The 18,076-nt window shown below is 46.3% G+C and overlaps 1 protein-coding gene across 3 annotated transcripts in view; it reads left to right on the plus strand.

Moving 5' to 3' along the window:
- The window catches only part of F5 (coagulation factor V), a 55,204-nt gene extending 48,430 nt beyond the window's left edge, over positions 1-6,774 (plus strand). Inside the window, exons 23-25 of one of the 3 annotated variants that reach the window (XM_037167368.2) lie at positions 289-440; positions 3,118-3,300; positions 4,751-6,774. In XM_037167368.2, coding sequence (XP_037023263.2) covers positions 289-440; positions 3,118-3,300; positions 4,751-4,897 — 482 coding nt within the window. In that variant the 3' untranslated portion in view covers positions 4,898-6,774. The remainder of the gene's footprint in view (positions 1-288; positions 441-3,117; positions 3,301-4,750) is intronic. The other 2 variants (XM_053659309.1, XM_053659310.1) reach the window with 2 other exon arrangements.
- Positions 6,775-18,076: the final 11,302 nt, after the last annotated feature.

Below are 18,076 nucleotides of genomic sequence, written 5' to 3' on the forward strand. Positions count from 1 at the left end.
GCCTGGGCCCAGATTTAGTTTCTGATCTTCTAGCAGTGTTCCTGCGGGCAAGTTACTTTTCCTTCCTGTGCCTTTCTCCTTGGTAAAACAGAGATGCTCAGGAGCATCACATCGTAGCACAAGGAAGCCTGGAAACAGGTCCGCACTTGGAGAGTGGCAGCGGATCATTGCGATGGCCGTTTTGTCGTCACTCAGCGGTCTCCGTGTTCCTTATCGCCTCTGCACACGAAGTGTCCCACAGGGAATGTCAGTGGCGCATAATCAATCACGTCACTTGTCTCTCCGCAGGCTGCTCCACACCGCTGGGCATGGAAAGTGGGAAGATAGAAAACACTCAGATCACAGCTTCCTCGTTTAAAAAGTCCTGGTGGGGAGACTACTGGGAGCCCTTCCGCGCCCGTCTCAACGCCCAGGGCCGAGTGAATGCCTGGCAAGCCAAGGTGACTGACCCCCTGTGAGCACAGTCCCCCAAGCTTCCAGGAGAACACAGAGACCCCACTGTAAGGAACACAGGGGCCTGGGAAGCCAGGCAGTCACCCCCTGGTCCTGCAGGTTGTGGTCCCAGGTCTGAGAATCTAGGACGGCTGCTGGCCTGAGAGCTGCAGCGTTGGCTCTGGTGCACAGAGAAGTCATTTATCATCTTTGCAGGTCTTTGTCTAATTTTAATTCAGACCAGGGTGGGCAAAAGGCCAGGCAGTGAATATTTTAGGCCTTGTAAGCCATACAGTTCCTGTCACACAGGAAGACAGCCATAAACATTATGGAAATGAATGCTCATGGCTGTGTTCCAATAAAACTTTATTTACAAAACCAGGCAGTGGGCCAGATTTGGCCTAGAGCCGTACTTTGCAAATCCCCTTTGAGACAACTGACATTAGCGATAAGTGATTTAGATTTGTAACGTCTTTTTTCCCCTCCATTCCACAGTCCAGCAATATTTTTTATTTTCTTAAGAGCGCCATTTAAATTGTTTTTGGTTTTTTGGGGTTTTTTTTTGAGAACTTTGTGACATTCCTTTACACCACCGGCAGCACAGTAAAATGCTGCACAACTAGAGTTGTGAATCAGTGATCTAAACTGAGGAAACATCTGGAGACTGACGGGGCGCCTGGTATCAGCCCACTGAGTGATTCAGGTGGCAGGTTGAGGGTACCTCTTAATAACCTACTCACTTTTACTGCACTGTTCGACCGACCTGAGGAATCAGAATGACATCAGCGATAAGAAAAATCCTGTCAACCAATTCAATGCGAGTTCCCCGTTTCCTATCCTCCTAACTCCCTCCCTTAAGGAGCCCACACTCCGGTTCCCTGGACTCTCTGCAGATTCCCACACTCTGACCTCACATCAGGTCACCAGTGGTACCAGTGGAGGAAGTGGAAGACCTGGGACCCCATACGGGTTGTTCTGGGCACGAATGTCCAGGTCTCCACACTCATTTCTGGACTTTCAGAGAATCTCAGGATGTTAGAACAGCAAGGGATTCTATAAGCATCTGGTCCAGACTTCCCTTCTCTGTCTCAACACGAGGGGGACTGAATAAGTTTGGTCTGGGCTGGTGGCAGAATCAGAAATCCTGTTCTCCTGACACACAGGCCAGAGCTCCTCCCGCCACCTGAAGCAGGCCACACACCTCACTTTGCCATTGTGCAGAGGGGCGAACTGAGACACCCAAAAGTTAAAATGAGAGAAGCAGTCATGTTACATTACATTAAATAATTTTAAAAATACAGTCATTAAAAAAAGAAAAGCAGTTCCAAAGAGAAAGGAAGTCAGATGTTTCCCAGAGGGTCCTTCAGACCAGTGAGACCGGGCCACCCACCCTCCCCTTTGCAGCCTTAAGAACATGGCTCTGTGTACACTTTGCTCCTGCTCTTTGTGAAGTAACCCAGGCTCCAAAGACAAAACGCTGGTTTTTAATGCTGCCGTTTCAAATCTGGGATTTTAGGTCAGAGGTATTTGTTTCACTTGACCTATGAGCATGAAATGTCTTCACAGGGTCTCTTGAGAGATGCTGAAAGTCTAAGCAAGGCATACAGCCACGGAGGCGTGCGTGCAGATTGAAGGGTCTCTACCCCTTTTATGTCTGCAGAATAATTGTATGCCTGGAAAACTCTGCTAGCTCCCTGTATTCGGTATCACAAGCACAGCCTTGATTTGAAGGCGTGCGAAGATACCACCAAATGCCACTAGAGGGCGTTAGAAAGCTAACAAAAAATTTGCTGCGGCAAATCAACTAACTTTCTTCAAAAATACATAAGGCATATGATTATATACATACATATGTACAAATACAGACATGCACATGTGAGTGGTGCTGAGAAAAGTATATCAATATCCATCATTTCGCACAGAACTGAGTCTGTGGAGCATGATGAATCACCCACAGTTGAAAATGCATCTCCGATCACCGTAAAACTCAGTCGGTCCTTCTGACCCTCTTTCTGCAAGTGCATCCCTCCAAACACGTGACTAGGCATTTTGTTCAGCCAGAGACAGGATCCCTGCTATACCAGTCAAGCCCTAGGAATAGGTTCATCGGGTCTCTCAAACATCATCTGTATTTGGAACATCTGCAAAGAAGTTGAACTATTTCTCCTCTTTGACATTAGCAGTGGAAAGAAAAGTGGGACTTTAAAAAAAAAAAGTAACTCCAATTCTTTTACAGAAAACCCTTCAGTCACATCAGCAATACCATATGTTTAAGCAAACTTGCTTTCCAGAATAACATTTACAGATGAGGTATCAATTTAATATTTCTCCCCCGCAAATTTTATTTACTTGTTTATTCGACAAATATCTGGTGGATGCCAGCTGTGTGCCATGCATTGTGGAGAGTGCACAGAAAGAAAACTAAGTTACCCTTTCTTTTTCTTAAAGAAGAAGGATACAAAGAAGTAATAAGATGATGATCGTGCCATGTGTGACATGCTCTGAAAGAAGTCGATATATATCCTATAACAACAAACAAGGAATTGGAAAAGCTTGGAGGAGACAGGGAATCCTAATGTCACAGAAAAGAAATCCTTAGAACTCTATACATTTCTGGGTAACTTGGTCTAAAACAGCAAAGGATCCAACACCTGTTTCATCATTGTGTTCTTGTCATTTTCACAGGCAAACAACAACAGACAGTGGTTACAAATTGACCTGCTCAAAGTCAAGAAGATAACCGCGATCGTCACGCAGGGGTGCAAGTCTCTCTCCTCTGAAATGTACGTGAAGAGCTACGCCATCCACTACAGTGACCACGGAGAGGACTGGAAACCTTACAGGCAGAGGTCCTCCATGGTGGACAAGGTACAGGGTGGCATCTCGGCACGAAGACAGGAATTAGGAAACTGGGCTGAGGACAGTGCCTCGTGTTTGCAGATGGCTCTCTGCATTTGGCGAACATGCACTGGCTTGACCAGCTCTTTCAGTCCTGTGAATCCTAGCTCTGTGGGTACCTGGCCTTGGGCTGAGGACCGTGCTCACTTGCGGGTACCTGGGACGGGGACCGTGCTCACTACCTGTCTGCTTTGACTGAGCCACCTGTGACATAGTGAGAACAAAACTCCAGGGGATGGTGTGGAGCTTCATTACCTCTGACTGAGAGAGACAGGGCCTGGGCTGCTGTAACAAATTACCATAGACCAGATGACTTAAACACTCATGCACTTTGGGTGCTGGGGTCCCGACCGGGGTGCCAGCAGGATAGGGTTTTGGTAAGAGCCCTCTTGCTGTTGCGTCCTCATCCGGCCCTCCCCATTGAGTGCACGCCAAGAGAGAGCTCCGTGACTCCTCCCTCTTTTTATTGTGTGTGTTAATTCCATTCAGTCTAATCCTAATGACCTCCCAAAGGCCCCATCTCCTCATACCATCCCACGTATTGGATACAAAATATCAAATTTTATTATGGGAATTTGGGGAGGACGCAGACATGCAGTCCGTCACAGGGGTCTGGAATTCCTTCCGGCGTGAAATAGCATCCTATCAGCATTGCCTTGGGCGCTCCAGTTGTTATTCTCAACTGATCAACTATCCATGATGGTAAAACAACCAACCCCTAGGCCGGCTATTTCTTTGGCTTGGTTTGGTTGGTTTCTCACTGTACCAGTTTGGCCTTATAGTGAGATAAGCCTCGCTGTCATAAACTAATAGTGATTTAGCTTCTGCTCTGTGTAAATCTTGGGAAACTTGCTGGGGATGCAAAAGAAAAAAGAAGGAGGGAGGGACACAGTTTAGCCGAAGATACCTGGTATATCGAAAAGGAGAAATATAAGCACATGGTTGCATTTTATTTTAAAGGTTAGTGATAGCTAGCCATTTATTGGTGCCCCTGTCTGGCACTTACCAGGTACTTGTTACATGTTTATATACTTTTTTTTTAATCTTCACACTTTCCATAATGTTGTTATCCCCATTTTGCTACTGAGGAATTGAGAAGCAGAAAATAGAAGTAACTTGCTCAGAGTCACACAGCTACAAAGGGCCTGAGGACAAAGGCAGTTTTGTAGCTGCGCTGTGACCTCACATCAAATGTTCCATTTTCCCCTCATCCAGCTCAGACCCCGGGTGAGGTGGAACCCCTAAAGATGTCCGTCCGCCCGGGGTGTGATTTCATAACTGACCGAGGGTCATCTCTGGGTTCATGTCTTCTGTGTTCTTGGTTGCCCTCGGTGTGAGCAAAAAGAATTTTAGAATTATTCGTAAGATTTTTTTTACACTCGTTATACCATCATTAAGGTTCTCACATTTTTGCTTTCAGATTTTCGAAGGAAATAGTAATTTCAAAGGACATGTGAAGAACTTTTTCAACCCACCGATCATTTCCAGATTTATCCGCATCATCCCAAAAACGTGGAATCAAAGCATCGCACTTCGTCTGGAACTCTTTGGATGCGATATTCACTAGAACTGAATGTTCAAAAGCACAGGAAGGACTCTGAAGGGTATCGAGCCAGTTAGAGTAGGTGTTGCTTTTTTAGTTATGTTAAATTCTCTATTAGAGAATACAATTTTATATATGAAACTTTTATAATGTAACTCCTTGCTGCCTTTAAGGGAGGTGATGGCTATTATTTTTGCATTAACTTAAATATAAGTGGGAAAATATCATGAACCAGTAAGAAAATGGCTTCTCTTTTACAATGATTAATACGCTATATAAAGTAATATTCCTGTAGTGAACACGCTTCGTTACAGTTCTTTCAAACCCTAAACACATTAATAAGAGAGATTTAAAAAATAACAAAAACATTTCTAGCCAGGGTAGCTGTCCCTCCTACATTTTTCTTTCAGACTGTGATTTAAAAGGAAACAAACTGTGATTTAAAAGGAAACAAAAGAGACTCTCAAACGGTTAACTTTCCTCGCCAGTGAAGACAAAAACAGCCTCGTGGTGGGAAATGCTAAGTGCCTAAACTACCCCATCCGAGCTCCGTGGCAATGACCTTCAGCCCCTCCACGGGGGAAAAAACACAAGCACACATATTTCCCGTAGTCCCACCGGCCTTGTGAGCCCAACCGGTCCTGCTTGGGACCAAAGGCGCAGCACCACTGTTCAGCATGAGGGTTCATTAGACACAGGGCAGAATCAAAACAACCAGGGGGGGAACTGGACACAGAGTCTTGGCTTCGTCCCGGCTGACACCAGCTGGCAGGCTGTTGCAAGACATAGGTCACCTCAGGCGAAGCCGACCTCATGAAGCAAGCACTGGGGCTGTCGTCCCAGACACAGCTCTGCCTGCCAGAGGGGCCCCTGGCCAGCTGACTGCTCTGTGGTCACTCTCTTGAAATTCCCCTTCGTAATTTTTAACAGCGAGTCCAACCTTTGCAGTTTGCAATAGGCCCCACAAATCACCTAGCTAGCCCTGGGCCCCTCTCCTGCAGAAATGGGCAGGATCGCCTCTGATCTACTGAGGTATAATAGAAGCAGGAAAATCACTGCCATGGTTCGAGGTAGGGGAATGGACAAGAACGGGGCATGAGCTCCAACTTCAGTATCCAATATGCACAAAAATAAGTTCACAAAGTTTCAACAGCCTGCCTGGGGCTGTCGCTTGCTCCCATCTGAGCTGCAACCAGAAGCAAGGTGATTAGACTCCCAGCCTCTCCTTCCTGTCTGGTTTCTCTTTCATAAAAATGGAAATTACAATGATTATGATTCACCCTCCCCAGACAGGTAGACATGAATATTAATAAGAACTAGTAATTGATCTGAAAATTACTTGTTCGGGGCTCAGTGAACTGTTTGGGTTATAGCAGATCTGTGTAGAAATGAAAACCTCTCTTACTTTGAAATAAAAATACGTATTTGCATTCCTCTGTTCGAAGTCATTTAGATGACAGTACAGCTTCTGCCGTATAGTGCACACTGTCCGCTGACCTGTCAGTTTCCACAGTTTGTTATGTCATAACTGGTTGCTACAGAAAAGAAATGAGTGACTCACAGTAGAATCACGACTTGGAAAAAGAGCTGAACAGATACAATCTGTGTGTTAATCATCCTCATTGAGCACTGGAGACGGACTGTGGGTGAATCACAAATACAAAAATGGTCAGAGGAGAAAACACAAAATTAGTTCTCCCGGATTTTTTCAAGTTGCTAAAAGAAATCACACACTTCAAGACACCTTTTAGAATAACTTTGAACAATCACCGTATTCTGGGTTCAGCACCGTGTGGGCAAATGCAGGGGGAGCGCCCTGAGCAGGTAGCTTGGATCCTCTAAACAAGCACGAAATGTGTCCCACCATCTGCTTCTCTGGATGGACCAAGAAGAAGCAAGTCACTGGCAGTGGAACTTGGCTCAGTAAGTGACCCACAGCCTTAGGCCTAACACACACCTAAACATGTCAGAGTCCTGTGCTGCCATTTCTCCTGTGGGTTTTTTGTTTGTTTGTTTTTCTTACAGAGAGGGATTTCACGAAACACTGTGAATGCCCAATTCTCCCAAGTTGTTACGTGCTGGTGACCGAGAGGCAGGGGACACAGGAGGACACAGGCCCACAAGGACGGGGTGTGGAGACACATGTACACTGCCGACGCCCAGGTAACGGAGTTTTTCGTATGTAGGTACCGCACTGGGGCAGATTCCACAGATTCAGGGTTTGAGCGCTCTCAGGTCTGTGAAGGGTCCTCACTGAAAGATACACGCGTGTTTGCATTTGGCATATGGAAGTAAAACTCAGTAATAGGAACTTCCCTGGATGGACCACCATCTCAGTTTTTAAAAATAGGGGTTAAGCTTATTCTGTCTACATGACGAAGCGCCTTGATGGGCCTCCTAGGGGAGAATCTCCGAAGACGGTACAAGAGGCTGCTCTGCCTCTTCCGACAATCGTCGTCTGGTGGCATAGAGAGGACAAGCCTAGGAAGTAAATGCAGAGTGTGGGTAGACTTCACCCTGAGTATACGTAGTATCAAGTCGTCCAGAGTAGGGACCCACGCAGAGTGGAGTCAGACTGTGGAAGCTCTTGGAGAAGGGGTTTTGACCCAGACCTTGGAGACATTGGGCATAGATGAAGGCAATCTGTGCAGCACCCCAAAGAAGTGGGTTGGGATGAGGGTCAGCGAAGACTTGAGAAGCATAAGAGCTTTACACTTAAATTCAAGCCCCTCTAAGCTTCCCCTGACATACCCACCCACTCTTCCTACCCCTTCAGGACATGGGCTGATACCAGCCTTCCTGCCAACCTCCCTCCACCTCCCACCCTCTGCACACTCTGCACCCATGGACTCAGTGTTTTTGCAAGGTCAAAAGAAATAAGAACAGCAGCTACCTGGCAGGACCTGACAATCTGGGGGCGAGGTAAGAGAAATATACATAAACCAAACATATGCCTGTTCTGCAGACTGCAGAGTGTGGATGGCGGTGGCCAGTTGAGAAGGGGGTCACTGTTGGTAGTGTCATGGCTGCCACTTTGGACAGGGCTCTGACTCACTGTGGACAACAGGACAGGCGTGCTGATCGGGAGGATGGCCGTGGAGTAGGGAGAGCGTGGGGGAAGTTGACTGACTGAGGGACGAGACCATCACGGGAATATCTGGGTAACGGCAAGATTTCAAAGGGCCGCTGAGGTCTATTCCACTTTGCTTTCCCACCAGCCCACGTCTGAGCCACCTCACCTCCAGCTGCCTGTTTGGGCTTTACACTTAGGGACGGCCTTCGGTGTCTCAAGAACGATATACAGATAGATAATTTCATACTCACCTGCTTTTTTTTTTGGCAAGAAATTTGGTAATGGGTTCACCTGTTCTATTCCACCTTGTGGACTAAAGAGGCTTTCTGCAAGTCTGGAATCTGGCAGCCAAGTTTATACTGTGACGGATAACGTGAAGCTTTCATTTTCTGAGTAGTCTTGAGGAAATAGTGGCAAAAGCTGTATTTCTATGTAAAGTGCTTATAATACAGGTATTGATGATTATTAATAGTAACTATTCATGACAATAACAGTATTGAATATGACATACTGTACTATCCATATAATGGTATTAATGATTATAAATGATTGTTATGAATTCCTCCTATGTTGAATACCTTGTTTTACATCACTCATTACTTTTTTAAAAGCATGGTAAAATATACATAACAAAAGTGGCTGAAATGGCGAGTTCTATAAGTTCGCAGTTCCGGGGTATTGAGTATGCTCACACCGTGGTGAAACTATTATTATTTTTTGTAGCTACTCTATTTTCAACCTGTAACTCCTTCCTCTTCCCGGTGGGTGAAGAGTCCAATTCAACTGCATTCCAAGCTTCAGTTCTGAGGACTTTCCCATGGCAGTCAGGCATTAATTATGCAGGCCAAACAAAGAATTCCACAGCTTGAACAGACTCTCTTCAGTGGATTTAACTGGCCTAATTATGCTTTTCTCCAGGGTAGAGACTGTAAGTGTTTTTAGTAGAGATGCAAACACTGAGCCTGAGTCCGCAGTCCTAGAATGTGATTCTGAAATCACTGTCAATTATCCACAGACAAACTGGGTAATTTAAAAACAGAAGTAAGTAGCAATGTACTCCGTGAGAAAGATTCATTGGCTGCCAGTGGGTTTAAGGAGGCTCACAACAGGGAGAGGCACGTAAGCTGTGCCGGCGTCTCAGCTGGAAGCCATGGTCAGCGTTTTAGATGGGGGTGAGGTGTCGGTTCTCAAGTCGATGGTGAAGACAGTACTTTTCTGCAGTGCACCAGACGGGCCTTTAAAAATTAGTGGCTGGTGGTGAGAATGTGGTTTGATATTTGCCAGGTTATTACAAAGAATCTTCTCTGCCCTGCCCTCCGAGCAGCGAATGCTCTAAATCCATGGTTTTCATACTTGTCCAGGTGGCAAAGTAGTTGGAAAGCACCGTGCTCTTAGAGAAAATGAACACAACACAATTTCATGTCTATTTGAACAGATTGATATATTTACTTACCTCTTCTTATTCCCTCAGAAGTTCTGTGGTTGCTTAAAAGAAAACAGAAAATTCGACCTGGTGACACATGTTAGAAGTCGGAGTGAAAGCAATAACAGAGGTAGGGACATAGTCGAAAAGCAAGAAATAGGATGGCGTGAACATGCGCACCAGTAACCAGGTCGCTTTGCTGTGGGTGAACTTGGGTTTAGCAGGAAGTCTTTTTAATAACAAGTGCAAAAAGAAAAGCCTTATTAGTCATACAAGAGCATGTGCCCCCAAAATGTTCAAAAGTAGAACTTTTCTTGATACTGACATTAAAAATAAATTCTTCTGGAAGGCCTACAAAAAGAGGCCACCATGTAACCTGCAGAGTGTCCCTAAGAGCAGCAGACTTCAAGATGCTGTCTCCTGCGCATCATCCCTCAGAGAGGCTGACGGACTCTCACGTAAGCACAGTCCCATGTAAATAAGACTTCAAAGGCCAGTGCTGCGTGGTCCAAGTTCATGGCTCTCTGCTGATCTGGCTTAAGCCAAAGGTAGATTTCACACTCTGTAAAGCAATGGAGTTTTGCTTTGCACAACAGCTCATATTGTAAATATTTTCCCTTTGGCACAATTTTAACACCTTTTCAGTGCCAATGAGCTCAGGATGGTGCACTTCGCAACGTACGACAACTACATTTGTGCAAAGCATCACTCATTACTTTTTTAAAAGCATGGTAAAATATACATAACAAAAGTGGCTGAAATGGCAAGTTTTATAAGTTCGAAGTTCCGGGGTATTGAGTATGCTCACACCGTGGTGAAACTATTATTATTTTTTGTAGCTACTCTATTTTCAACCTGTAACTCCTTCCTCTTCCCGGTGGGTGAAGAGTCCAATGAGGTTCTGCTGTTACACAAGAGTCTATTAAGGACAGATCGTAGTAGAAGCCAAACGTTTCAGAACAATTCATGGGAGGAACATGCAAATTCAGAAAGTTATTTCCATCCACCTCATTTTTTCCTAGAATTGTGGAAAAGAGCACCTTTTCATTTTGGTAGTAGAAGACCTTAATCCAGCTCTCAGAAGAATGCTTATGCTAAACACATCAACATTCATTCACATGTTACATTGTACAGACATAATTCCATTCTCATTTATAATTTAGTTCATTCAGTGAAGATTAATCATTTCAAATAATCATCTTTTCCTGAACATGAATATTCCATGTTTCTGTTAAGTTAAATATTTATTGCTAATCATTAATTTTTTTTAGAAAAAGAAGTTGTTTTTGGTACTGCAGAGAATAGCCCTCGAGGAACTAACAGACTTTCTTACAAATTTCTACTTACTATGGCCTGGTTTGCACAATTACATATGAAGTTCTCCTTCATAGTTCCTTCATATTGTATGGTTTGCTGTTATGTGAACACTCAGTAGAGTGGACTCTAGAGAAATAGTTTGTCCCAGAATTTGAAATCCTTTGGACGATAGCCTGGATTTTGAAGCATAGATCATGTTAGGAGCTCCTGGAACAAGGTGTTTGCTTTCAGAAGGTGGCCTTTGTCAAGACAAAAACTCCGCAAATAAGACGGGGTTTACATTTAACCACATCTTCCCATTCTCCTCTCCGCCACGCACCCCGGTCCCTCATGCTTCACTCACGGCACATTCTCAATACTCACGAGACGCAAGATTTTTTCCCCTCTTTTTTATAGCAAGAGAACTTCTTTTGAAGTATTGCTTTTTATCACCTAGAAGACACATGTGAGCCGTCTTTTAAAGATGCTTAAAGTGCTGGCTTATTTAAACCTAAAACCACACTTTAAAAAAAAAACCACCCTTTCCTACGATGTTCTTCAGTTCCTTTCAAGCTTCATTCGTACAGATGTGGAAGGATGTGAAATTGAATTGCAGGCTTTTCCCCCACTATGCACTTGAGTACAAGCTTTCTGGCTGATTTCCTAAATCCTCATCCCACCCCTTTATTTTTCTCTCTCTGACCTTTGGTTTGCTTCAGCCTTTGACCTATTGAAGATCTGTTAGTAAACATTAACAGCACTTTAGCGTCTCCTGTCTTTGGCCCTCCTCTGCCTTTTTTATTTGCCCTCTTTTCTATTTTCCAGATAACACAGCCTTCTGATCATGTGTCTTTCTCCTCTGTCTCCCTGTGTAAGTTTGGATTCGATTACATTTCACCTCACAGTCACGAGCAACTATCTCTTCAGTCAGTTCATGAAAAGCCAGGCACTGTTCTAGGAACTGAAGGGAACAAGAGAGACAGAATCCCCACTCTGATGGCGTCCACCTGCGTGTTCAAAGACACGAACAATAAACAATCAGAAAAACACACTGGATGGCAGACAATGCCCTGTGGCAAAAATAGATTGGAGGAGGGGACCGGGTGTTTGTAGAAGGAGGAAGGTCAATAATATCAGTGGGATGGCCAGGGAAACCTAGAGAAGAAGGTGACATTTAAGCAAAGACCGGGAGGAGGAGAGGAAGTAATGACATGGGCGTATGGAAGAAGGCGTTTGTAGGCAGAATGAACAGTGAGTGCTTACCCCTGCAGTGAAAGCGCATGAGGACCCAGGGACAGTAGGCAGACCAGCAGGCTGAAGCCCACTGAGCAGGAGAGAAGGAAGAGGAGACCAGACAGTAAAGTGGGTGGGGAGAGGCAGTCGTTGGGGGAGGGGACAGGGCAGGTCTGGAAAGCCCTGGGACTTTTCTGCTGCTCTGCAGTTGTGAACAGAAGAGTGTTATGTGAGTTATGCTTTAAATGAATCTGGCTGCTGGGTTTAGACCAGGCTGTAGGGGAGCAAGGACAGTCACGGGAAGACCAGGTGAAATGCACCTGCAGATAGCTGGATACATGGTGGCAATGATAAAGGTGGTGGGATTTGGGGCATATTTTAAGCCCACCAGATTTGCTGCTGGATTGGACAGTATTCAGCGTGGCAGCTGGGCAAAATCCTCCCCAGAGAAACAGGGGCGGTGTTTTTGAAAGCCTGGCACTGCTTACAGGCTCCTGCCTTTGTGTTCTGATCGATTGTTATCTGATCGCTTTGCATTCCATGGGATTTCAGCAGCCAGTTCCTGCCAGCAAGCAAGCGTGACCCGAACCCTGTCATCTCTCAGAACAGGTCCTCCTGTGGAATGTTAAACCCAACCAGCCAGGAAGTCCTGGTAGATCTCATAAACTCCCACCCGCCCACAGAGGCCTCCTGTTCTCCCAGCCCATTATCTCCCGCCTGGGGCTCCCTCTGGCTGGCTTCCCTTCGCTAATTCATCAGCTTTCAAAGCCTCAGCATGCCCTTGTCTCTGACCATCTGCCTTCACCCACGACCCCAAGGAATTCCCAGCCGTGGCTTCTCCACGGCACAGCCAGGCCGTAGTTAGGAGGCAGGCGGGCTGAGCTGGGCAGTCCCTTCGCCCATGCCAGTCACTCCCTGCAGAAGCTCATTGTAACTTTCATATGCCGTAGTAGAATCTGCCCCCTTTTCTTGGCGCGCACCCAGCCTCCTAGCACACAGGAAAAACAGATGACATCCAGGAAGACTTTCCACGTTACACCCACCCCTCCCCAGAGCCTGTGCGTCCACACTTCCGCCACCTGCCCCCCTTCCCCAGGGGAAAAGGAAAGCTCCCAGGCAGGACTTTCAGTTCTAGCTCCCGGGAGTCCTCTCCCTGTTTCAAGCGCAAGCACAGATGGCTGGAGTCCTCACGTCCCCTAGTACCCGAATCTCGGCACCAAGAACTGCGAATGTCCTCTTTAAGCTTTCCATCCAAGACCCCTCACCCTAGAATTCGGAGGAGATAAAAGGCGAACACCATGGTGGGAATTTGGGGGTTGGGGGGACCTGGACTGGAGGTCCCAAATTAGCATCCATATTAAAAGCTGGGAAGAGCATTTTCTTCTGAATCTCTTCCATCCGGGTAGACTTTTCATGAAATGTCTGAAGCCTTATTTTTCCACCAGAAGGTACTTTTCAAATACCTTACCAACCACATGGAGCATACGAAACTGAATGAGGAGAGACCATAAGCAAGTGGCTGTGTGTGTGTGTGTGTGTGTGTGGCTGTGTGTGTGTGTGTGTGTGTGTTCATGCACCGTGGAGCGGGGGAGAGGCGGGTGACGCATCAGAAGCATTTGAATAGATACGGCCTGACTGTGGCCATGGGAATCTCAGAAAGCATTAGTCCTCGGTCAGTCACGCGGCCACAGATGAGTGCTGGACGGCGGCCATGCGCACACGCCCTCCACTTCATTCCCCACATCCTGACTCGTGACTCGCTCACTGCTGACTGCGACTGCTGCCTTTGGAGGTTGCCAGGAGAGGCCAGGTGCTTTTAGAAGACAGGGCTTAAAACAGTTTCTTTCTGAAAAGTTCTATGCATTCTTAAAAAGAGATAAAAGTCTATCAGAAAATACATTTCAGCACCTGGCTCTGCTCAATAGTCCGGTCAGTTCTAGCCTCGGCTGGAACCCATTCTGTGAGGCCGGTCCGATGTGAATAGGCTCTTCAACTGAGTCCAGACCGTCCACCAGGGATGCTGCCTCACAAGTGACTGTCTGCTCCCGGCCTGCCTTTGGCAAGCTCCAGAAGCCCTCTGGGAACTTCTGAGGACGCACCCAGAACCCTTGGGCCATGTGCATCCCAGTTCTCAGGGAAACACCCAACAGCAGAGCTAAGACAACCAGGGCGGTGCAGGCAGGTTCGCTGTCTCCTGAGTAAGCCCTTCTCAGGTTCACATACTGCTTAAACCCCGCTAGAGGGGCATCCCCACATCCCCGCCCTCTTCTCTTCCATCTTGGTGGGAGCCCGCCTGCTGGAAGACTGAGAGAGTCAGGGGTACCAGCAGGAATGGGAAAGCAAATGGGATCTGAAGCTGGGGTGCCGGCTTTGCCTGGTGAGCAGACCAGGCAGGGCGGCCTGACAGGCCGTGCTAAAACCTTAGGGTTTAATTCCAAACACAGTGGGAAGCCATTGGGAGGGCGGGGATTGGAGCAGAAGATTGGCATTACTTGGTTTAGGCGTTAGGAAGATCACTCTGGCTGATATGCTCACAGACTACAGTGAGGAAAGGCTGGGGTCAGGAAGACAAGTTTGGGGATCCCGGGCTAGCTCAGTGAATAAACGGTGACAGCTTGGAGCAGGGTTGCAGGGATGGAGGAGAGAAGCTACCTGAGCAGCATCTTGGGGAGTTGGTGAGCACCTCGGAGCTGACCGCAGGGAGTTCGGGACAGCAGTGGGGACTAAGGCTGAAGGGGTTAACAAAATTCAGAAATGCGTGTTGCCTTTATTCAGTAAGCACCCAAAATTCTTAAACAATCCGAGGTAAGGACGAGGATCATATTCTATACAACCTTACGAAGGTTATTCTGATTATTCTGTGGTGGCTGGCATGAGCTAGGAAGATCAGAGGCAAGAAAAGTACAATCAAATAAATGCAAGTTAGAGAATGACAGTATTGGTGTAACGACATCTGAATTACCATCAACAATAGGTTTGTCCTTACAGGGTGCACCGTTCACACAGGATGGAATCGATAAAGAACGGTGAGCGACTGCAGCCTCCCACCGCAGAGGTCAGAGGGAAGGCAGAAGACAGGGAGAGGTGGGTGGGAGGATGGCTTCCACACAACGTGTACTGAGCAACCTCCGCGCTTTTCCAAAGGTCCTTGATGGTGTGGCAATGCCTGGCCTGTGTGGTCCCACATTCCCAGCCCACACAGGCTGAGTAGGCTGATGAGCAGGCAACCCTTTCTGACGGGCTGCACCATGAGCCAGCTCATGTGGGGCGGAGTCTTGATGACTACATACAGAAATTCTGGGTCAAGCATTCAAAAAACGGGGAGGAGGGCCACGTGTGATCTGACCTGGCCTTTTACCGACTGGCCCGGCGCAGTCACTGGGTTATTGTCAGGATACAGCTTGCCTCTGTTTGTGACAAAGGTCATCAATGTTGGGGCATTTCAGGGGCACAGCCTGAAGTGGGACTTGGATGACTGACTCACAAATGACTCATCATATGAGTACCCAGAGGTTGGGGACTGTCTCTTTGTCTTCCCGTGGCACCAAGAACCAGACCTGGGACAATAGGCTCTCCATAAACTCATGGCGAGGGAGTAAGTGTGACTTTGAAGGACTGAGGTTCCCTGTCCCTCAGCGTTCTCATCTATAATCTAAGAAAAAGCTGTTTCTATCTGTCATTCTTGTAGGAATGAAGAACAAATGTTCTATTCAATATTCTGCTTTCTGGGAGAACATCTTTGTGGTATATTATATTGAAAAGTAAAGAAATAACAACCAAAAAAAGCAAACAATCTGGTTATAAACTGAGCACAGGACCTAGATAGGCATTTCTCCGAAGAGGGCAAAACGATGGTCAACAGACATATGAAAAGATGCTCAACATCGCCAATCATCAGCAAAATGCAAATCAAAACAAGGAGATACCACCCCACACCTGTCAGAATGGCCATCATTAATAAGTCAACTGGTAACAAACATTGACTGGCCAGGGTGTGGAGAAAGGGGAGCACTGCACTGTTGGTGGGGGTATAAATTAGTGCCACCACCGTGGAGAACAGTGTGGAGGTTCCTGAAAAAGTGGAAAGTTGAGTGCTGGCCAGTGTGACTCGGTTGGTTGGAGCGTCGTCCCGTGTGCCAAAGGGTTGCAGGTCTGATTCCCAGGTGCGTATGGGAGGCCAACACTTGGTGTTTCTCTCTCTCTCTCTCTCTCTCTAACCCTCTTCCTCTGTCTCTAAAATCAAAAAGCACTTTTTAAAAATTGAAAATAGAATCACCATATAATTCAATTCAATGGTTGGCCAAGAACTTAAATAGACATTTCTCCCAAGAAAATATGAAAATGGAAAACAAATGCATAAAAAGATGCTCAGCATCATTTATCATTAGGTAAATACGAATCAGAACCACAATGAGACACCACTTTACACTTCTTAGAATAGAATTTTTTTTAAAAAAAAAGAAAATAACAAGCATTGGCAAGGATGTGGGGAAATTGGAACCCTCGTGCACTGCTGGTGAGAATGTTGAAGGGTCTCAAATTGTTGACGACTCCTCAAATATCTAAACACAGGATTATGAAGTCATCTGGTAATTCTACTCTTACACACCACAAAGAATTGAAAACAGGTGTCCCGAGAAATACATGCAAACAAATGTTCACAGGGGCCCTCTTCCCAAGAGTCAAAGAGTAGAAAGAACCCAAACGTGCATCAGTGGATGAGAGAATAAACAAAATGCATTATATAGACAGAATGGAATAGTTTCCCATCATAAAAAGCAGGGAAGTACTGATACATACTACCATGTCAATCAACCTTGAAAGTGTTCTGCTAAATCAAAAAAGCCACGAAAGGTCCCATATTGTATTGTTATGGTAGAATGAGAGGCCAGAGGGGAGATAAAGGTGGGGCCCTCACCTTTGCTGCTTAACCAAGAACTTAATACCGCAGGCTAGAAGCCAAGGCCGGACTGTGGACTCAGTGATTCTGAGCCTGGTCTGATGAGGCTGGGTATCCTGAACACCCCAACAAACTACGGTGGCGCAGCAGGGGGGGCCTGGCAAGCCTTTGCCCATCCTCTCTGTTGTGGGGAAAAGGGAAACTGTGAGACTGTATTCATCCCAAGGCCTAGAACGGGAGGGGGACCACAGTGCCCAAAGGAAGCTCTAAAACAACTTTGGGTAACTGCCTGCCCCCTTGTCACATATGCAAAAGAAACAGAGTCTGAAGCAAGATAAGGACTTAAGCTAACAGACCCCCACATGTACCTATGTTTGGGTAGCCACGTATCCACTGGGCGGGGGGGAGAGCACCACATGTACCCGCTGTACATGAGGGTTTACATGTACACCCTCACCCCCATCCTGCCAACTATGTAAGTCCACGGAATAAAGGACTCGCTCTCTTGGCTCTTTTTGCCACATGGGGGACCCCTGTCCAGGTTCTAGCTGCCCAGGTGCTGACCACCTGGCCTCTGGCCACCCTGTTTTTGCCTCCCTTTCTTTTGCTTTCCCATGACACCTTAGCACTAATAAACTTCGTTTGCCTGCTAGTAGGCTTGCTGACCTGTAATTCTCTGCTGGCATCAGCAAAGAATCCAGTTTCTGGGAATTTTTCCTGTGACAGAATGATTCCATTTGAATGAATTACCCAAAACAGATACAGCCATAGAGACAGAAAGCACATTAGTGTTTGCCAGGGGCCAGGGGAGGGCGAGAATGGGGAGTGATTGCTTAATGGGTACAAGTGTCCTTCTGGGGTGGTAACATGTCTTAGAACGAGAGGCTGCACGACATTGGGAATGAACTAATGCCACTGAGTTGGGCACTTAAATACATCTAATGGGTAATCTCATAGTATATAAATATTACCTCAGTGTGTAAGATACATTCTACTTACCTCTGTTAGCTTTCTATTGCTGCATAAGTTACCAGAATTAGTGTCATAAAAAATATATAACCACAATTTTACTCATAGTTCTGTAGATCAGAAGTCCAAGGGGCTTGGGGGGCTTCTCTACTTAGAACTTCACAGGCAGAAGTCAGGGTGTTGGGCTCATCTGGAAGCTCTGAGGAAGAATCTACTTGCAAACTCCTTTTGGTTGTTGGCAGAATTCAATTCCTTGTAACTATAGGACCGGAATTCCCCGATTCCTTGCTGCCCATCAGCCAAGAATCA

Source organism: Artibeus jamaicensis, unplaced genomic scaffold (assembly GCF_021234435.1).
Source record: "Artibeus jamaicensis isolate MK-2021 breed Jamaican fruit bat unplaced genomic scaffold, CSHL_Jam_final scaffold_625, whole genome shotgun sequence".
NCBI lineage: Eukaryota > Metazoa > Chordata > Mammalia > Chiroptera > Phyllostomidae > Artibeus > Artibeus jamaicensis.